This window comes from Genypterus blacodes, unplaced genomic scaffold, assembly GCF_046128005.1.
Source record: "Genypterus blacodes isolate CSIRO-AG114 ecotype Tasmania unplaced genomic scaffold, CSIRO-AGI_Gbla_v1 ptg000015l_1, whole genome shotgun sequence".
Taxonomy (NCBI): Eukaryota; Metazoa; Chordata; class Actinopteri; order Ophidiiformes; family Ophidiidae; genus Genypterus; species Genypterus blacodes.
The window spans coordinates 6,584,919-6,605,686 of record NW_027466829.1 but is presented as its reverse complement, the minus strand read 5'-3'; the positions used below and the strand labels follow the sequence as shown (position 1 = coordinate 6,605,686).

Below are 20,768 nucleotides of genomic sequence, written 5' to 3'. Positions count from 1 at the left end.
ATATGCAGTAAACCCCCTCCCTCATCTGATTGACGTCTCCATCCAGCAGCAGAGTCGCTCTAACGCCTCTTACTATATGTTTCCATTCATATATGGAGGAATGTAAACGCCAGTCTCAGACCTGCAGCCTGGAAAAGTCTGCCAGGAAAGCAGCTTGGGTCAGGAATGTCATCCAGGAAGGGGTCTAGAATTAGACTTCCTGTTTCTCCCGCTGCTCCCTCTGGGTGGAGGCGGTGCAGGGAGTTACGGAGCTTAAGGTGATGACAACATCAAGGGGAGGGGAACTTGAGGTGTTGCTTCAGGACACAAACACGCGTCCAGCTGCAAGGACGCCACCAAACCAGACCTGCTGCAGGGTTCCTAACCCTGGGAACTGGGCGTGGCCTTGGGTTACTGGGTGGTTACGGGTTGTCGCCTTCTATTTGTCACAGTCTGACAGTTCTCTGGCTCCTCCTGAGTGACGCTGTGCTTCAGATTTCAGAGGATGAGAAACGCCTCCAGTGGGCGAACATCCGTCTGCAGATCTGACATCGGTCAGGTCTCGGCCCTTTGGTTCCACGACTTCACAGGTGGCGGTTTTGACCTGGGAGAGGCAAAGGTCAATGATCACCTGGACTTCAGGGTTCATCCTCCGACCCCCCACGAACTCCCACAGAACATTTCATTTGAATCCGACCTTTTCTTGGACCAAGGTTTTGATCTGATGCTGGCCCAAGATTAGCAGTCACCAGATTCCTATGATAACTCTGAGCTTTGATACCGTATCTGACCTCAATACTCTTATTGATCCCTTCTGACTCAGAGGGGATGGAGAACAGGAACAGAACAGTTTACTGTCTTCAGTCCAGAGGGGACAGGGAGTTTATGATGTGCAGAGCGTCCAGAGGGCAAACAGGCTGCATTGCGTTTGAGCTGCGATGAGCTCACAGACACATGGCTCCTATGTGGATTGTAGCCAACCACGCGGTGTTTCCAACAAGTCAGTGTTGCTGCCATGGAGACGGACCCAACTTGTGTGAATACATTTATATATGTATAATCTATTGCGTATCAAACCAGTATTGAAATTGAAAACGCGAGGCCGGATGGGCGGAGCCTCCATCAGGCTGCGGCCGGTTCGCCTCCTTCAGGCTGACGCATCAGACATCATTTCTTCCTGTAACTGAGGTTAATTGGTTTCCCCTTATGAGTCTAGACGGCTCTGTGACACACACACACACACACACACACACACACACACACACACACACAGCTCTCTCCCTCTGCTGCTTTCATGCTCTGTGGGGCAGAAGCGTTGCAGCAGAGCAGCAGCCTGTGTGTCTCAGTGGAGCTCGGAGGAGGATTTTCACTGACGTTTTACTGTAAAGTCAGAGCAGAGCAGAGCAGAAGAGCTCCTGATTATAAACAGGTCAATGATAAACATCACAGTTAGCCTTCTGAAACAAATAACGTACAAGTTGTTCATAAAATTGGATTATAAACTGTTGGCTTGGAGCGATGGATCCCTGATGTCAGGATAGAAACATTCTTCCTCCTCTCTGACGTCACTCTGGAGCGGTTATGTGAGATTTATTCCCCACGTGTAGAGCAGAGCCTGAACGCAGCACCTCCCTGTGCCCTCGTTGCTCCTGCCCTTTCCTCCCCTCCCCCCTCCCCCTTCCCCCCGGCTCCCCCTCTTCCTGCCGGCCTCTCAGTGGAGGATGCGTCTGGAAAAGAGTGTGTGTGTGAGGGAGAAGAGGAAAGCCGTCAGTAGAATGGACGTGTGCCCTCTGTCCTCCGCCCTTTCTCCTTCTTCTGCTTCTTCTCCTCCTCCTCCTCCTCCTCTGCGTGTTTCCTCACCCATCTCTCTCTCCGCTGCACCCTGGGACCTCCGGGAAAAGGAAACTCGTCTGGCAGACGGGTGGCTGAAAACTGAACTCCGATGTCAGCTGGGGAACAGAAGAATGGTGACAAACCAGAAGGTAATGGACACACTCACACTCACACACACACACACTCTGTTTGCCTGCTGACCACATCACAGAATGACCGACGCCCACTTGCTCCAGCGTCTCACCAAATGGAGCTCAAACTGCAGTGGAGCGGCGCTGAACTCTTCAACCACCTCTCAGGCGTTAGAATCAGACCGGCGTATCGATTATGATTCCATATTGGGTCTTATCCAAACAGAGTCTTCTGGCTGTGATGTGATGGAGGTCCGTCCCTGATAGCTGCAGCAGTAAACACACACACACACACACAGCTTTGGATTTAAATGTTTCTGGTTTTATTCCCTTCTGACGTGAAGCAAACTCTAAACTCCTCCACATTCATCAGCAGGAAGCAAACAACACGTCTCACCATAGTAACAGATAATCAGAGAAATCAGCATGATGATGATGATGATGATGATGGTGAGTTCAGACCGTCTGAAATAAGAGGAAAGCTGAATATTTGTTACTTTTTGTCATGAAAGTGATGCTGCCCTCAGCTGCACTACGCCTGCCTCTGCTGATGACCTCACACACACACACACACACACACACACACACACACACACACACACACACACACACACACACACGAGTCGAGCGGGAGGGTGTTAGCTTCACTCTGTAGCTGCAGACTGAGATGTTTCCCCTGGTGATGGAGGTGGAGGTGAAGCTCATGATGCTCCTCACCCTGACACACATCAGAGTGGAGGCGTGTCAGGGCGGAAGATGGAGGCGTGTCACAGATCTAAGTAGGTCACGGCTCATGTACGTGTGAAGGAGTCAGCAAGATAAGATCTGTGGAACGTATTCGCTCCATCATCATGTTGGTCTGAACCACACAGGCAAACATGATGGTGATTAGATACTGTTGTTTACCCTGAAGGTGAAACAGGGTCAACCCTCTTCCTCCACAGATACTAAACATCTTCTTCATGCTTCTCTGCTCAGGTCAGACACTCAGAACTAAAGCAGCTCAGACCGCTGAGGTGTCGGGGTTAAAATATCTGGAGTTTCACAGTGAGAACGTTGAGAACACAAAGAGAGCTGCTGAAGGAAACCATGGTGATGTCATCAAACAGCGACTTACAACAATGACATCACATTCCTACATTACTAAACTGAACTTTTTAGACTTGATTGTTTGTTGAACTCAGCGCTCAGGTTGACCCGTGACCTCCACAGAGACAGGGAGCAGTGTGTGATTGTAACTACCACACACACACACACACACACACACAGCTGTGAATCACTATACACATGACACACACACACACACAGGGACTTATTTGTGAAGAATTTGCAGAATTTCTAGGCGCAAATGTGTCACTTTAAGTCAGTTAAGGCATGATGTGTGTGTGTTCCTCATGTATGACCTTAAACACACGTGAGGAGGGAATGTAGAATCATTTCAATACAAGGGAGAAGTGATTTAGCATCGCTGCAGGAGAGGAAGCTGAGCCTGATTACAGCAGGAGGAGAGGGGATGATCAGCTGACAGCAGACGGATCTGTGTCTGTTTGTATGTGTGTGTGTGTGTGTGTGTGTGTGTCAGGTTCTGAGTTTAATCTCAGAATCTTAATCACTGCCATTATTTATTGATCTCTCTCCTGGTAGATATTAAACCAATATCCTTTGTCAAGTGGAGACACGTCTGCTCCTCCACACGCGTGTCGTCGGGTCTTAAAGCGCGCAGCAGCAGCTAACTACTGGAAGCGATGTAGCCCCGTGAAACTGAGTGACCCTGAACGCCCCGCGGAGCTCTGAGCACCTGACTCTCTGCTGAGTCACTAACCAGCCTGATTCAATGAAGACCGGATCAGATCCGTAACAGAAGAGGAGCGTTGTCACGTGATGCGACCTTCCTCTCTGGACTGAGCAGCGGATCCAATTCCCTGAACATCGATATCTGCTGAGCGGCTCAAAATGATCTTTGTCACAGAGCTTGTGAATAGGAACGTTTTCGGGAAAATAGGGAATCTTATCTTGAGATAGGACGGGAATTGACTCAGCAGGAAGTCCCGTCTGGGTCTCAGGGTTCAAACCAATAATCACACCAGGCGAGTTCATATCAATACAGGAGGTAGAGAGATGGAATATAGTCAGGGATCGAGTTCATCACAACATTAACGTGCTCCTTAAAGAACCTTCCTCTTGAACACAACACGACATCCATCCGCTCCTTTGTCGCACCGTCGCCTTTTGTTTTTGCTTAGATGATATCAAACTCCTGCGTCTGTGCCTGATGGTTGTGGTCTGGATGAGATTTCAGTGCTGAAGTGGTTAATCTCTGTGTCACCAACACAAACATCACGTCTTCCTGTTGTTCTTATCGCTCCTCTGTCAGATACGGCGGCTGAGGTTTGGCCTGAGGTGGAGCGGGCCGAGTGCTTGGCCCGGGGCGCTGCACTGAAGTGGGCGTCGGGTGTTTTCTGTCGACCCGAGCACCTGGAGAGACTGAGCCAGTACAGGAAGAGAGAGAGCCAGAGGACCACCTCCATCCACACCAGACTCAAGGTGACCACACACACACACACACACACACACACACACAGTGCAGTGGATGACAGCTGTGGGATCCAAGGCTCAAAGTTGGCAAAAGTGTTCCTCAAGGGTCGATCTTAGGCCCTCTGTTATTTGCATACAACTTGATGGTATTATGTCACCAAGCTCTGAGCCGGTCCTGGTGTTTCCCTCACAGTCCATGGTCCAGTCGTACCTGGAGGGGGTGGGCTGGGGTCTGGAGCAGCTCCGGGAGGCCAGGGCTGAGCTGGAGGAGGTCTCCCACGCTCTGAACAAGACGGGACTGGAGTCCAGCCGAAACGCAGAGGGAGTCAAATCTCTGGAGAGGCTGAGGGAAGTGTCCACCAACCACTGTCAGCTCCTCGCCGCCGTCAGCAACCTGCCACGCCTTTACTCTGGTGAGTGGAATCATGAGCGATGGAGCCGGTTCTGTGTTTGATCCTACTTTTATAGGAGAGAACAGGAAGAGAAGAAAACTAAACCAAGGTGTTTTTTGTCTCCAGTGGTGAAACCAGCTGAAGAATGTATGAAAAATTAATGAATCTTTCTAAAGAAATCCCTGTGGAATCCAAAGTGCTCCTCATGTTGTGGTACAATAGATCCTTTCCTGTTCAGTCCTGACCACCATCCTCTCCTCCCTCCCCCATGCCAGTGCGCAGCATGGTGCTAGAGACGGAGCGGCTGGTCGAGTCCCGACGCCTCCTGGAGGCTCACGCCCGACTAATGGATCTGGAGCGCTGGCAGGACGACATCCTGTGGCAGCTCCATGGGGCGGGAGGAAGTGCACTCAGTGCCGAGGATGAGGAGCTGGTGAACAAATACTTCTCTGGCGTGGGACGTCTGGTGGAGGCGCTGGGTAAGGAGACACGCTGCCTCCTCAGGGAAGCTTCATCAGCACTCTGGTTTATTTTGTGCTCACTCAATAGCTTTGACGTTAAGTAGGTCTTTGGCAAAATAGGACATTTGGTGTCTGTGAAGGCTTCTTCCCTTCTGACAGACTGGTGGGATTCCCAGGATTGAACCCCTGTGAAGTCATAATCAGGGTGGTTGATTTTCCTGATGAGTCATGTGGGTTCTTGTCCCCTGTGGTTGCAGGTAAAGAGGTCTGGGCGGTGGTCAGCAGCGCTCTGGCTCTGGCACGCCAAAACCCAACGCCGTTTGTGTCGGCGGTGAGGATCGTGGAGCGGGAGGAGGCCCTGGACCGAGCCCTGCTGGAGGACAGGAGCGGGGCTGGGGCCAGCTGCAGACCCCTGCCCCCTGGGAGACCTCGCTGCTGGAGAGTACACTTCTTCCAGGTCGGCATGACGTTGTTACTGAAGCTGGGTGTTTGACGATGATACCATGGTTTACTTAAAAATAGGACTAAGCTCTGATTCCCTCCCCAGGTTCTAGAGGAGGCTGTGTCTGCACGGTTCCGCAGTGTGTCCTACCTGCACACGCGTGGTCCGGGCCTGGCAGGCCACCTTTCTGCTCTCCAACACGGCATCATGGCTGACCTGGCCACCGTACGACACCTGCTGGAGCACTGCGTCCCACCACACTACAGGATAACGGCGGCCTACTTGAGGGCCAGCCACCGCTGTTTACACGCTCACCTGGCACAGGTCAGCTTCTCCTCATTCAGCAGGTAGACAGCTCATGACCCCTGACCTTTACCTGTGAGCGATCCTTGTGTCCCAGGTGAGCAGCTGGGACCTGGAGAGTGGAGAGATCTTTGCTGTGCTCAACTGGGTGCTGCACATCTACAACAGGTGAGGAACCACAGGGCAAAAGTCATTGTTTACAGTTTTGACTGACTTCAATGAGAATTCAACAAAGAGGATTGTTCACTTTTGATAATACGGAGAAAGATTTGGACCAATCGTCAAGGAAATTCTGATCTATTAATGATGTAATGATGTATTGATGGTGATGTATCAATGATCAGAGTCCTCCATGTGTGTGTGATGGACTTCTCTTGGCAGCCCAGACATGATGGGCCATCCAGAGCTGGTGGAGATGGACAGAGCGGAGCTGGGACCTCTCATCTCCACGGAGGGGCTGGAGCAGCTGCAGAGCAAATACGTGCAGAGCGTCCGGGTGAGAAGTCGGGTCCATCACGCCACCGCGCTGCATGCTGGGAAGTGTACACACACAGGCATACGCTCCCTAGATTAAGCGTGTGTGTGTGTGTGTGTGTGTGTGTGTGTGTGTGTGTGTGTGTGTGTGTGTGTAGAAGAGTGTATCGGAGTGGATGCACAAAGTTTTAGAGGTGGAGCTGCAGGACTGGCAGAGAGACCAGGAGCCGGACACAGACCATGAAGGTTTCTACCAGACCAGCCTGCCCACCATCATCACTCAGGTCTACAGTCGTATATTATTATCATTGTATTGTAATTGATTGTTATGCGCAATAAAAACGTGTTGACTTACCCAGCCCTAATTACAATCCTTAAATAAACTAAATGATTAACCCTGTAGATGCTGGAGGAGAACGCCCGGGTGGCTCTGATGATCGGGGAGTCCCTGCGTGATCAGACCATCCAGATGGGCCTGTATGAGATGGAGAACCTCCTGAACCGGTCTGCACCCCAAACCAACATCAACTCTCTTCCTTCACTTCACCTTTTCTCCTCTTGCCTTTTGATTGGCTGGTTTTGTTACATTTAGGTTTCGAGAAGCTTTGGTGCAGTCTGGAAAGGAGCATCGCAGAGATCCCACCAACAAGAAGAACAAGTTCTACCTCCACTATCTGCTGGCCTCCATCAGTAACTGCATCATCCTCAAGTGAGCTCCTGAAATTTTTGGAACATTATTCTAGTATAGTATATTATAGTTGTTTTTGTGGCTGAACTGCATAAGCACCCACATGAAACAGACAAACCGAGGCAAAAACACTCCTCCTCCTCTGCTGAGGAGATAATGAGGTCAATCAAGCCTAAGCCTAGTCCACTCTCTTCCTCCTCTTCATCAGGAAGTCCACAGAGAGCTTGCAGCAGCAGCAGTCGTCCCGCTCGGCCGGTCAGTTCTCCCGGACTCCCCCCAACCCACTGGCAGCTCTGGATCGGGCAGTGAGGCGGGCATGTCGCCTGGTGATGGATCAGCTCCTGCTGGACCTTCAGCCTTTCCTCCCAGGCCTGCTGACCCGACCCTGGCTGGTCCAGAGAGACCCCACACCCAAACTCTGCCAGGTCCTGGAGACTCATCTGGAGCTGTACAGTCGAGTTCGCACCCCCTGTCGACAGGTCACACAGCTCTTTGTATTTATCAGTTAAATTAGTTTTTCCCGGACACATTTCTTAGTTCATTACTTCAAATTGTGCCGAGCGCACGCGAACGTAAGCCTCATTAGTAACCTGCTGAATGTGACCGCTGCAGCGTCTCCAGGAGGAGTCTCAGTGGCTGATGGTGGTGGAGTATGTCCGGGCTTTAATGCAGAAGAGGCTGGTGTGTCGGAGCGCAGACGAGAGGAAACATCTGGGCCACCAGATGGTTCAGGACGGCCAGCAGCTCAGAGAGATCTTCCACTGCCTGGTGAGTCGGACTGAGTATGGAACATAGCATGTTTACCTCCGCCAAGGGGCATCGTTTCTGCTTTGATTTGTGTGTGTGTGTCTGTGGAGGTGGATTATGAGCTAAGGAACATAATAGTTTGAGTTCTTCTTGTTGTACCTGTGTCCTTAGGAGGGTGAAGGTTCCGTACCTGAGCTGAACCCTTTGGCTTTACTAACTGTGCTGGCTGACTTCATCCGACTTAAAGACCCCGTTATGCTCTCGCTGGAGGTTTCAGGATTAGCAGCTAAATATCCCGACATCAGGTAACCGGCAGAGCAGATAGTGGATCACAGAACCTGATCTCACCTGAGAGCCTCTACCCACATGTTCTCCTGTTTCCTCAGTGAAGAGCATGTGTCTGTGCTGCTGGACATCCGTGGAGACGTCTCCCGAGATGTCAGAGGGACGGTGCTGGACATGTTGGAGCAGAGCGCCCCCCCTCTGCCGGCAGGATACAGGCCCATCTTCACAGACATCCTGGTGCCTCCGTCCACTTTGGCCTTCTGCCTGCCCACTGCCAAGTGTGCGTGACAGCAGCAACCTGTGACCTGAACGCAGCATATCAGAGACGGAGCATCAACCAGGTTTCCTCAGATACCTGTGACATCATAAAGTGCAGGACGTTCTTAGTAGCCTACAGGCCAAATGCTGGTAAATTTGGCTATAAGGTCAAAGCAAACCTGTGCTCAGTTAAACAATTGTGTTTATCTTTATTTATCCAATGAAAGTCAACGGAGTAACTCTGGCTTGTTTTACACCAACTTTACACACCTAAACTTTGTTTACATGCACAGAGGAAACGTTTGGTTTCATAATGAGACTGAGTGTTGGATGTTGGAGCGGCTCCTCAGTCATGGTTGTGGATTTAACACACGGCCTCAGAATCACTGGTTCAAAGTAAACACCACATACTAGAGGTCAATTCAGGTTATAGTCAATCAAATTGTAGTAAAGTCAAGAAGAGAAAGGTGTTGTCGTCCTGTTTGTGAACTTTCAGTGACTTTGATTATGATGCTTTTATAGCTGAGGCGTGTTTTGTAATCGGCATCATCACATCACAGCCTGGATCTCAACATGTGTGTGAGTCTTTCTGAACAATTCTACTTGAGGAACTTAAGCTGCTAATTCATCACCTTTATATCATATTTTATAAATGCATTATGATTGATTTGCCTGTGTGTCTTGTATTTGGTCCAATTTTGAGTTTGTTTGTTTTTTAATAAGATTTTTTAAATGTATTTATTGTATTTATGTGTTATTTTATTCAATATTTCCTATTTTTCTTTTTGTAATTCCAAGTACATTTGACTATTTGTGGCTTAATGAAAAGTTTAAAGCACAATGTAAACTCAGCCTTCAAAATAAAAGCTTTATAAATAAAGAACAGTGTGTGTGTGTGTGTAAATTATTAATACTTTATCATACTGTAGTAAAGCTGTCGGTCACGTGACATGGTCGTGACGTAGCTGAAGATGGCGGCTCCCTGTCACTCAACGCTGCCTCATTCATCCGACTGAGTTCCGCTCCTCCTGTGAACCTGCAAGCTCACTGTCCGGGATGAGGAGCTTCTGTGGGAGGGTGGACCCGGCGGCGGGAGCCTCGGACTTGGCGGAGGACAGCGAGGAGTACGACCACCACCAGGAGATCGCCAGGTAGCCTCATGTTAGCTGCGCTAGCATCACAGCACGCGCTTACAAACTCCCTCACTGCGTCTCAATGAGCCGTTTAATGTTCCAGACCGCTGAACAAAGTCACTTTGTAAGATTTGTCTGACTGCTGTGCTTGAAAGTCATGAAAGTGTCACTGCAACGCCTCAGCATCCGCCCCGGTGTTATGGAGGAACCGGTGACCATGTTAACTGCTGACTGAAGTCTCTCGTTTGATTTGCCGAGAGCTCTGTAGATGCTGTCACCATAGTAACGTAGTTTCAGGAAGTGATGCAAACGTGTGGGGTTTAGATATCGAATGAAGAAGACGATGCTCAACAGTATGACATTATACGCACCGTATGACAGTAAACACACCGTATGACAGCAAACACACCGTACGACAGTAAACGCACCGTACGACAGTGAACGCACCGTATGACCGTAAACGCACCGTATGACAGTAAACAATCCGTATGATAGTAAACATGTCATATGACAGTAAACGCACCGTATGAGAGTAAACACCTGTCGCTCTCTGATTAATGTCCGTCTGTCCTGCAGGTCCTGTTATGCTGATATGCTACATGATCATGACAGGGTGAGTAATGTGTGTGAATGTTCTCTCTCTGTGGGCCTCTTCCTCTTCCTCTCCCGGTCACTCATGTCAACCATCGATTCACTGCTGAACTTCTCTGCCTCCAGAATGAGAAGTATCGTCAGGGCATCTTTGGGGCTGTGGCCCGGGTGAAGGCTCGGGGTCAGAAGGTCATCGTCCTGGACATCGGGACGGGGACAGGACTGCTCTCCATGATGGCTGTCAGTGCTGGAGCGGATCTCTGCTACGCTGTGGAGGTAAACACGCTGTGATGTCACTGCATGAGCTTCATATAATGATTAAACAGAGGAAGAACACAGAGTGGAACCCTGCTGGTCTGAACCTGAGCCTCTTCTCCTCTCTGCAGGTCTTTAGGCCCACAGCTGAGGCGGCTCGCTGCATCGTGGAGAAGAACGGCTTCTCAGACAAAATCAAGATCATCAACAAACACTCCACAGAAGTGACCGTGGGGCCGGGTCAGAACCAATCAGCACACAGCTCCTTATATGGTCACTTTGATTGATCCATTGGTTCTGACTTGTTTTGCGTTTTGTGGCTCATTACAGACGGAGATATGCAAATGAAGGCCAACGTCCTGGTGACTGAGCTGTTTGACACCGAGCTGATCGGAGAAGGAGCCCTGCCCAGCTACGAGCACGCCCACCTCAACCTGGTCCAGGTGTGTGTGTGTGTGTGTGTGTGTGTGTGTGTGTGTGTGTGTGTGTGTGTGTGTGTGGGGTGAATCTCCTCTGCCCCCCCACTTCCCTCTACATGAACTCTGCCCTCTCAGCCAGTTTGTTGATGTTTCCTGTCTCCTCTCTCCTCTCTCCTCCCTGCCGGTCCCCAGGCCGGCTGTGAGGCGGTCCCTCACCGGGCCCGGGTCTACGCCCAGCTGGTGGAGTCTGAGCTGCTGTGGAGCTGGACTCAGCTGCAGCCCGTGGAGGTGGAGGGGGCTCGCCTGGTGCCGCCGCCCGCCGTGGTCGGCTGTGCCGGGGCGCATTCAGTCTGTGACGTCCAGCTGAGCCAAGTTCCTCCTGACAGCTTCACCCCGCTGAGCCCCGTCTGCACCATGTTCAGGTAGGAGGGTTCAGTATGATAGAGATCCAGGACAGCATACAGAGGGTTCAGGGTCAAAGGTCAGACCCTTGCTCTTCTCCTCTCCCAGTGTGGACTTCAGTAAAGCAGTGAGCAGCGCCCCCCAGTGTCACTCCTCCCAGTTTGTGGCCCGGTCCAGTGGTGGAGCCCAGGTGGTTCTGTCCTGGTGGGACCTGGACATGGATCCCAGCGGGGCCGTGGTCTGCAGCATGGCTCCCAGTTGGACGTACGCAAAGCCAGAGACGGCTCCGGTGAGTGCCTGGATGTTACTGGAGAGCCTGCGTGATGTCGGGCTGTGATACGGGACTTAAGGCGTTTATGTGCGTTGATCTGTGTGCGTTGTGTTTTCAGTGGCGTGATCACTGGATGCAGAGTGTTTACTTCCTGCCTGCAGAGAGGAAGGTGAAGGAGGGAGAGGTCCTGAGTCTGAGTGTGTGCCATGATGACTACAGCCTGTGGTACAGCCTGCAGACAGACAGGTACAGGAGGGGGAAGCCAGCAGAGCTCTGTCTGGCTCAGAACTTCTCAATCAACCCCCTTCAGGACAAGCTCATGTTCTTGTTCTTGATCTTTTCAGCCCGACGGACACAAAGATGGACGTTCTTCCTTCTCGACCGTGTTGCAGCTGTCGGGCCCACTTGGTTTGGAATCGGCCGCGATTCGGGGAAATCAATGACCGCCGCCGCACGGAGAGCTACGTCAGGGCGCTGCGCAGTGTGAGTGACAGGGAGAGAGAGAGTGTGTGTGTGTGTGTGTGTGTGTGTGTGTGTGTGTGTGTGTGTGTGTGTGATGGTTTGCCTTCATCTGCTGCCGTTTGCATTCCAGGTGTTGAGGGACGACGGCGTGTGTCTGAGCGTCAGCGATGGAAGTCTGCTTCCTGTTTACGCTCACATGCTGGGAGCCAAGAAGGTACGGAGCAGATATCAGTCTGAGCCACGCACTGTCAGGCCCACTGAGTGGAAACGTGGGGAAGATGAGGGGAACTGTTACAGGAACGGAAGCATAAACGAAGAAGCGAGTTGAAATGTGACGAGGATGAAGATGAGAGATGACGCCTCACACTAACTGCTCTCCTCTCCTCTCCTCTCCTCTTCCCTCCTCTCCTCTTCTCTCCTCTCCTCTCCTCTCCTCTCCTCTCCTCTCCTCTCCTCTCCTCTTCCCTCCTCTCCTCTCCTCTCCTCTTCTCTCCTCTCCTCTCCTCTCCTCTCCTCTCCTCTCCTCTTCCCTCCTGTCCTCTCCTCTCCTCTCCTCTCCTCTTCCCTCCTCTCCTCTTCCCTCCTCTCCTCTCCTCTCCTCTTCCCTCCTCTCCTCTCCTCTCCTCAGGTCTTCAGCTTGGAGAACTCCAGAATGTCTAAACAAGTTGTCGAGCAGGTAAATGTTTCATGTTTCCTGTTTGAGGTGCAACACCGAATCCAGAGGCATCCTGAGGAGCGTCGTCATGGTGACGATGATGCGCTGTTCTCTGCAGGTGTTAGAATCCAACGCCATGAAAGGAAGCGTGGAGCTGCTGGAGATCAGAGCGGATCAGCTGACCAGCGAGCACCTAGGAGGGGAAATGGTACACACACACACACACACACATGCACACAACCACACACACGCACGCATGTTACCACACGTGAAGCGAGTCACCGTAATGACCTGTGTGTGTGTGTGTGTCTCTCAGATCTCCGTTCTGCTGGGCGAGCCGTACTTTAGCACCAGCCTGTTACCATGGCACTCGCTCTCCTTCTGGTACAGTCGCACAGCGCTGGCAGGCCTCCTGAGGGCCGACGCCACCGTCCTGCCGCGCTCTGCCACGCTGCAGCTGCTGGCTGTGGAGTTCCAGGTGAAGCTGCTGAAGCTTTCTCTCTCTCTCACTTCAACACTTAAGCTTTAACGCTGTGATTCTGACTGTAGTTTGTTTCTCATGTTGTTGTTGTCAGGATCTGTGGAGGATCAGAGCGCCGTGTGGGACCTGTGAGGGCTTTGATGTCACACCCATGGATGAGATGGTGCAGGTAAAGGTTCAGGTCCAGCTCACAGTCGACATGAGCTCAGCTGAGGATAACAGAGCGGAGTGAAGGAACTAGAGTTACCATGGTGATTATAAGCGAGTCCTAACACGTTCTGATTCCCTCAGCGGTCTCTGGATTTCCGTGAGTCGCGTGAGGCCGAGCCCCACCCTCTGTGGGAGTACCCCTGCCGTGCCCTGAGCCATCCCACAGAGGTCATGACCTTTGACTTCACACAGTGTGTCCCTGAACAGCCAATCAGCAGTCAGGGCCTACTTCCTGTCCTCAGGTACAGAGACTCTTTTTACTGAAGCAGAAGAAGAAGTGTGTGTAGGCGGTCAGATGAGTGTGTGTCAATGTTAAAACACACACACACATACATACACATTGTGAATATTTCCTGTGTGTGTCAGGACCGGCCGTTGCCATGGTGTCGTGCTGTGGATGGAGTACCACCTCACCGATGACATCACAGTCAGTGGAGGTCTGGTTGGACCAATCAGTGATCAGGTAGCACACACTGTATTCACTGTCTCCCTCAGCTGCACCACAGTGGGATTCTGGGAGATCTGATGTTTTCTGGCCTGTGTTGTTTGCGTGCAGGGCGACTGTGAGTGGAGTCGGCACAGGAAGCAGGGCGTGTACTTCTTCACGTCTCCATGGGACACGTCAGGGGACGAGAGAGCCGCGGTGTCTTACAGCTTCACCTTTGACCCCTGTGAGGGCGACGTGAAGATGGCGTTCAGCATGGAGTCACGGGATCCGACGCCGTGACGGGAGGGGAGGTGAGCCAGCGCACGACACAAGATCCCCGTCTGGATCCAAGCTGTGACTTTACAGCTGCTGAGCTTCAACATCCAAGAGCGGAGAGGAAGTTCATGTGTACAGCTGAGACATTCAGAACGATGACGTCATCATGTTACACCTTTCATCATGGATCTCCATAGAAACCAGTACTCATTATCTCAACTTACAGCAGGAAGCTCTGTGCCACAGAGATGAAAGTTTCCTCACCAAACGACTGAGTTACTTAACTTTAATATTTTTTACTTTCTATGACATCATCACTGTTGGGTCAATCATGCCTCAGATTGTAGCAGCGTTCATTCCAAACACAACAATCAACCCTGCTACTTCTTCATCAAATAAACAGATGCACCACGTCAGACTGGTTTTGTTTTATTGTATTACAGACACAGACAGAGGCAGGGCGCCCCCTGGCTGCAGGTCCCTGTATTGTTGCTGAATATAAAGCAGGAAAAGCTAAACTGAAGGTGACTCAGCAGAATGTGGACGTTTACCAGGAACGTACCACACCCTTTGAGAACCATACAGTTTGTGGGCCGGATTCATCAGAAAGCTACTGGAAGGTTGATTCATTTAGCCTGTGTTTGCGCGTTTAGCAGGATTTGCATAATAATTAACAAAGACAACATCAGTGCAGCAGTGACGACTTCAAAAGATTACAACTAACAAAGTGGGGCTTCAGAAATGAGACCATCCCGTCCTGGGGGGTGCAGGGGGGTCTCGAGGGCCAGAATCGAGGACCGCTGGACCAAAGAGATGTGAGTTTGGTCTTTAAGCATCCATCAGAGTCTTCTTGTCCAGCTTGATCATCTCTCCAGGTTTGAACGCCGGCTTCCCCATGTGAGGACAGCTGGCACATCGGAAGGCGTCGCCAAGGTAACACTGAGAACGTTTAGAGGAAAAGTTTAGATAGGAAATAGTCTGTCCGGTTTACACACACACACACATGTTAAGACGGACTCTGTCCACATTAACCCTTTAATGTACTCACGCTGCCGCAGGCGGATTTTGGCGCTTCGGCCTTTGGTTTCCCGCTGGTTTCCTCCAGTTCCTCTGCCAGACCACACGTGCTACACAAACACACACACACACACGTCCAGAGTGAGACTCACTACAAAAGGAGCCAGATTAACAGCACCTTCGCCTCCCAGCCCATGACGTTGATCTCCCATGATGCCTTGCTGCGTCCTCACCAGTCCCTGCAGGCTTTCTTCTTCTTGGTGGTTCCACAGTCGGGCGCTTTGAGAGACGCCTGGTCGGGCTTCTTCAAGTCGTCTTCGTCCAGTAGAGCGTCAGAATCCACCAGATCCTACAGACGGCAGAGCGGAATCAAAACAACGTCCACACGAGGAGGTGGGACCAGATTACATCATCGATGACATCATAAGCAGCTCCACCAGCTGAACACAAACACACGCTCGCACTTGGTCACTCACCACGTCGTCGTCGCCTATGTCGTTGGCAGACAGCGTCCACTTCATGACGGCGTCGGCATCCGGAGCGGCTTTCTGAGCTGAAACAGAACCGCAGTCAGCACCGCACACGATACGACGCTGCTCTTCATCGGGCACAAGTCTCAACAACTTTTAAACAATCAAAAAAATGTCCGTCTGTCTGTCTGCCTGCCTATCTTCCTGTCTGTCTGTCTGTCTTGTTTGTGCCTTCAGGGTCCTAATCTGAGTCACTGGGATCAAACCGTACGGAGCGTTGGATTCTTGCCTGGCTTGTTCTTTTTCCCAAACTGCAGTTTGATCTGGCTGGATGATCCCACCTCGAAGTCTGGCTTCAAGGCAGAAAGGCGGAGTCGACTCAGCGTGTTTCCTTGGTAACCTGTGGCTGTCCTGAGGCAGCTCAGAGCCTCGGGGGTCAGAGCTTCCTTACTGACCTGAGGAGGGGAGAGAGGTCAGCAGGTCAGCGACAGGAGGAGGAAGAGCGAGGAAGAAGCAACGTGCTAGCGAGGAGTCACCTGACCTGAGTGACCGACATGAAGCCCGACAGCTTCAGAGCCGAGGTCAGTTTGTCGTCGGTCCTCACACTCTGAGTTTCAGCTCCTGGGAAAGAGAAGCAAACATCTCAAATACCTCAAACTGACTGAACAATAAGAAGCTATTTAAAGCACCATCTATCTCACCTGTCACCGGCTCATCCAGGATGACTTTCCCACCCGGTTTGAGGATCCTGAGCATCTCGGCCAGCATCTCTGCAGTGTGGATGGAGGAGCTGTCAGCCAGGAGGCAGGAGAGCACCCAGTCAAAGTAGGAGACAGGGTGGGAGGCTGAGGAGAGGAGACAGGAGAGGAGACAGGAGATGAGAAGAGGCGCCTCCTGATGTTCCCCATGTCTCAGAACTGAAGTTCACTCACACAGCAGAAGTCTCTCCACGTTCTCCACAGACACATGACCCCCAGCTCCACTCAGATCTTCTGCCTGATTTTGGAGGGCTTCTGGCGCCGACGGCTGAGTCCAGACCATCAGAACTTTGTCTCCCGCTTTCACACCGAGGGCTGCCATGGTCTCCTGGAGGACAAGAGGACTTTCACTGAGCTCAAGGGTTCAGGTCAGTGACGCAGATAAAAGCTTCAGCACATGTACAGGCACGATGACTCAGCGGGAAAACACACACATTAGATAACTAACAGACAAAACAGACGCAAACTAAGCTGAGGTTCCGTTGAGATCCGTGTCTGTGGCGTCTGGACGTCTTCAGAGGAGAAACGCTGTGTTTTTGTTGATTCGCAGCGACTTTAAGCACAAACAGCACCGAGTATTCTAACCTTCACTAACGGCCGACAACGCAGCACAGGATGCGGAAAGCGACCGGCCGCGAACACCGGCACACACCTGCGCGTATGTGCGGGTGTTTAAAAACGCGATTCGACGCCTTTATCACTGAAATACAGACACTTTTGTGTTATTGTTCTGTTCAGCTCACCAACAGTCTCGCAGCTTGTTGTTCCGTCAAGTGGCGGGAATAAGAAATAGTGAATCCGGCTGAACTTTCATAATATAGGCGTTGCTCAGTGACGAAACGGCGTTCAAAACAACGGGAATATGTTTCATAATCAGTTATTAGCTGCAAATTGGAATGAATTGGAATGGTATAGAGCTTTTTTTGATCAATCATTATTTCCATAAAATGTCAATCTAAAACAATAATTATTGAATCAGACAACGTTTTCTTTCTCTGTGTATAAACTTCCCTTTCTTCCTTCAAATAAAGTTATGGCTAAACGAAGTAAGAAAGCGAAGTTTATTTTGAAGGTATTTCCGGTGGTATGTGTATTCTTTTTGACTCTTCGCGTTTCCATCAGAGTCGCGTTAAGATGACGCAATGAAAGTGAGCCGAGTTAAGATGACGCAGTGAGTCTGACATGGCGGCGCTGCTGAGAGGTCTGCGGGTTGGAAGGACACTGCGGGGGCTGCGCGGCGGTGAGACCGGCCGCCGGGTGTCGAGACGCGGCGAGAAGCCGCTGTATTCCGCTAGCGTAGTTGTGTTTACGGTGTTAATGTCGCGGAGCATGAAGCGGCAGCTCGTTGTTGACGTTAGGCGGAAGGTGAACATGAAGGACGGAGTCTGAGCTATAATGTCAACAAGTGTTTAGAGTCCAAACTGAGCTGCGTCAGCGAATTTTGTCTGCTTTAAGTTCTGACAGCTGAGTGTGCGTCAGTCTGTCACTCAACTCAAACAGCTACTGTAGCGTCAAAACAGCGAGGAACTCAAACTACAAATGTAGCGGAAGTAAGAGAGCCAAATGTCACAGGAATAAAGTTACAACGCTCAGGAGGCTTTAAGGAGGCGACACTGGGAAGAGCTGAGAAGTGTTTTAACACACACACGCACACGAATATGACCTTTTTTGTTCAGGATTAAGTCTCTGACAGCAACATTACATGATTCAGACATGTAAACATTCCCCCCCCTCACACACACACACACACACACACACACAGAGACACACTCTCTTTCAGCCCATCTATGTGTCTTCAGTTATAGGAATGTTACTTCATCATGACTGTAGATTTTAATAAGGACAAGCTTCAATGAGCTGCAGGAGTGTGTGTGTGCGCGCGTCCTGGCTTTCAGGGTGTGACGGCGCTCTAACTCTCCAGATGTTCTGTCTCCTCTCACACAGTGGTGGCTGGGCCGGTCCAGGCTGTCGGCCCCAGACGAGCCCTCCACCGAGCAGCACCCAGGCTTCAGGACGAGTCCAAGTCCGACAAACCCGCCCCCTCTTCCTCCTCCGCCTCCTACCATGAGCACTACCAGGCTCACGCTGAGGAGCAGGAGGCGCCGGCGGCTCCTCAGGAGGCGATGGCGTCTGATCCTGCAGCAGAGGAAGCTGCAGGGCTGAACACCAGGTGAGTCCAGACGAGAGACCAGTCCCTGTGCATGTGGACCCAAACATGGAGAAGCCATCTCAGTCTCTCTTTCACCGTTTCCATAGTTACCAGGACCAGAGTGGTGAGCACGGTGAGGAGTACGAGACCGAGGAGCAGCTGCAGGCCCGGATCCTGACCGCCGCTCTGGAGTTCGTCCCTCTGCACGGCTGGTCGGTGGAGGCCATCGCGGCGGGAGCTGAGGTGAGCTCGAAGTGATTGACGTATGAGTGTACTCATATCACTACAAGCTGTTTAAACTGTTTGTCTCTCTCTCTCTCTCTCTCTCTCTCTCTCTCTCTCTCTCTCTCTCTCTCTCTATCTCTCTCTCTCTCTCTCAGACTCTTGGGCTGTCCTCTGCTTCCACCGGCATGTTTAATCACGGAGCTGGAGATCTGGTTCTTCATTTCATCACCCAGTGCAACTCACAGCTCACAGAGATCCTGGCTGAACAACACAACCAGGTGCAGCTGGGCCAGGCGGAGTACGTGTACACACACACACACACACACACACACACACACACACACACACACACACACACACACACACACACACACACATCAAAACTAGAAGCACATCTGCAAGGAGACCGGGTGCTTGTGTTCTGTGCTGTGTTGCTGTGAGCTTCCTTTTTGTGTTTCAGGTCAAAGGAGACGTCTGAGTTCCTCCGAGATGCAGTAGAGACCCGACTGAGGATGCACATCCCTTACATCGAAACCTGGCCCCAGGTACAATAAGTGCACAATGATGATGATGATGATGATGCAGGAGGAAGGCCAAGGCTGCAGCTGTGCTCTGCAGGATGGAAATGCAAAGTTCACTTAGTGCATTAGTTTGTAGAGGGCGGCATAATGGCCTACATGCTGAGAGGTTTGTTTGTCTCCTCAGGCGATGAGCATCCTGCTGCTTCCTCACAACATCCCCGACAGCCTGAAGCACCTCTCCACCCTGGTGGACGACATCTGGTACTACGCCGGAGACCGATCCACAGACGTGAGTGGATCCTCTCCTTCCTCTGCCCACACCTTCCTGTCTCCCTTTCATCACCACCTCCACACTGTCCGGCCTGCCACCTCCCAGGTTATCCCCACAGTGTTGAGTGCATGTAAACGTTTGGAGCGAGAGCCAAACGCAGCAGGTAGTTTACTGTAGAGCAGAGAGGAAGGAGAGAGACACCCCCCTGCTGAGCCTGGGTCACAGTGCAGCCAGATAACAACATCATTCTCACACTGGCATTCATGGCGGCTTCTGATTGGCTCCTCCCACCTCCTCTTTGCCTCGTAGATGAACTGGTACACCAAGCGAGCCGCTCTGACGGGCATCTATAACACCACCGAGCTGGTGATGGTTCAGGACTCCTCTACAGACTTCCAGGACACCTGGAACTTCCTTGACAACCGCATTCAGGATGCAGCGAAAATGGCAACCACGGCCAAGCAGGTAGAGCATCAGCCAGCTGGAATGTGGCGTAAAGTTTAAGGAGAGGCAATGTGAATTCTGTTAAACTCACAACAACTAAGAAATCACAAACTGCTACTTTTTCTGTTAAGGTGCAGTCAACAGGTGAAGCAGTGGCTCAGGGGCTGATGGGAGCGGCTGTGACAGTGAGTCTGACTGAGCACTGCTGGGGTCTCTCCTTTTGAACATATAAACATTAAGAACTGTAACCATCATAGAAAGTGAATTTGTTAAAGGAGATTGTGAACTTGACCAGAGCAACGTCTTTGTTTTGTCTCACAGCTGAAGAACCTGGCGGGAATGAACCAGAGGCGATGATGTAATGTGACCCCCCACCCCCCTATCCTTCTTCTGGCTGGTGTAATGAGCTGAAGATCAACTTTATATTGGCTCACGCTCTTATTTGTGATTCTGAAAGTCTGGACGTCTTTGTGTTTGGCTTTTATCCAGCGGCTCTGAAGTGGTCACACGCAGTTGGTCTCTGGTTCTGTTCGCATGCAGGATTGTTGGGTTTGTCTCATTAAACCTATATATTTGTATAAAAGGACACAAAGACGTGTAATTTGTGTATACGATTCAGTTATGTTCACAATTAAACAGACTTTATTGCATATTTACCTATTTGTTGTTATGTTTCACATTTTGGGTTTTTAATCCTCTCAAGCTGCCATCAGCGCCACAAAATGTCACTGTCCATATAATAATAATATCATGTCAAGTCAATTTTATTTTGTATAGCCAAAGTTCCTGGTATAAATATAATA

The 20,768-nt window shown here is 51.0% G+C and overlaps 4 protein-coding genes across 5 annotated transcripts; 3 read left to right on the top strand and 1 right to left on the bottom strand.

Annotated features, from left to right (window-relative positions):
* Positions 1–1,701: 1,701 nt before the first annotated feature.
* exoc3l1 (exocyst complex component 3-like 1) lies at positions 1,702–9,411 on the top strand. Of its 2 annotated transcripts, none has more exons than XM_076169419.1 (15): positions 1,702–1,961; positions 4,318–4,487; positions 4,672–4,891; positions 5,146–5,349; positions 5,589–5,788; positions 5,879–6,097; positions 6,174–6,244; positions 6,458–6,572; positions 6,709–6,834; positions 6,954–7,054; positions 7,143–7,259; positions 7,447–7,717; positions 7,860–8,006; positions 8,157–8,290; positions 8,372–9,411. In XM_076169419.1, the coding sequence occupies exons 1-15, from the start codon at positions 1,922–1,924 to the stop codon at positions 8,556–8,558; spliced, it is 2,322 nt and encodes a 773-aa protein (XP_076025534.1). In that variant the 5' UTR covers positions 1,702–1,921; the 3' UTR covers positions 8,559–9,411. The 2 variants fall into 2 exon arrangements, with proteins under 2 accessions (XP_076025534.1, XP_076025525.1); XM_076169410.1 differs by having other exon boundaries at positions 7,851–8,006.
* An 84-nt stretch (positions 9,412–9,495) lies between these two features.
* On the top strand, positions 9,496–14,528 carry prmt7 (protein arginine methyltransferase 7). The gene is made up of 17 exons (XM_076139393.1): positions 9,496–9,679; positions 10,238–10,274; positions 10,379–10,528; positions 10,639–10,747; positions 10,838–10,950; positions 11,119–11,348; positions 11,437–11,617; positions 11,718–11,845; positions 11,944–12,082; positions 12,192–12,275; positions 12,690–12,737; positions 12,835–12,924; positions 13,033–13,194; positions 13,292–13,366; positions 13,489–13,649; positions 13,774–13,870; positions 13,964–14,528. Exons 1-17 carry the CDS (start codon positions 9,585–9,587, stop codon positions 14,132–14,134), a joined length of 2,070 nt encoding a protein of 689 aa, XP_075995508.1. The 5' UTR covers positions 9,496–9,584; the 3' UTR covers positions 14,135–14,528.
* Positions 14,524–17,173, bottom strand: ciapin1 (cytokine induced apoptosis inhibitor 1). Its single transcript, XM_076139403.1, has 9 exons — positions 17,099–17,173; positions 16,530–16,683; positions 16,299–16,442; positions 16,139–16,218; positions 15,887–16,052; positions 15,604–15,680; positions 15,361–15,476; positions 15,159–15,237; positions 14,524–15,049 (listed from the first exon to the last, which is right to left on the bottom strand). Exons 2-9 carry the CDS (start codon positions 16,675–16,677, stop codon positions 14,939–14,941), a joined length of 921 nt encoding a protein of 306 aa, XP_075995518.1. The 5' UTR covers positions 16,678–16,683; positions 17,099–17,173; the 3' UTR covers positions 14,524–14,938.
* Positions 17,174–17,487: 314 nt separating this feature from the next.
* Positions 17,488–20,621, top strand: coq9 (coenzyme Q9 homolog (S. cerevisiae)). The gene is made up of 9 exons (XM_076140729.1): positions 17,488–17,595; positions 18,300–18,525; positions 18,612–18,747; positions 18,885–19,027; positions 19,190–19,274; positions 19,435–19,539; positions 19,831–19,986; positions 20,097–20,150; positions 20,287–20,621. Exons 1-9 carry the CDS (start codon positions 17,538–17,540, stop codon positions 20,320–20,322), a joined length of 999 nt encoding a protein of 332 aa, XP_075996844.1. The 5' UTR covers positions 17,488–17,537; the 3' UTR covers positions 20,323–20,621.
* The last annotated feature ends 147 nt before the right edge of the window (positions 20,622–20,768 follow it).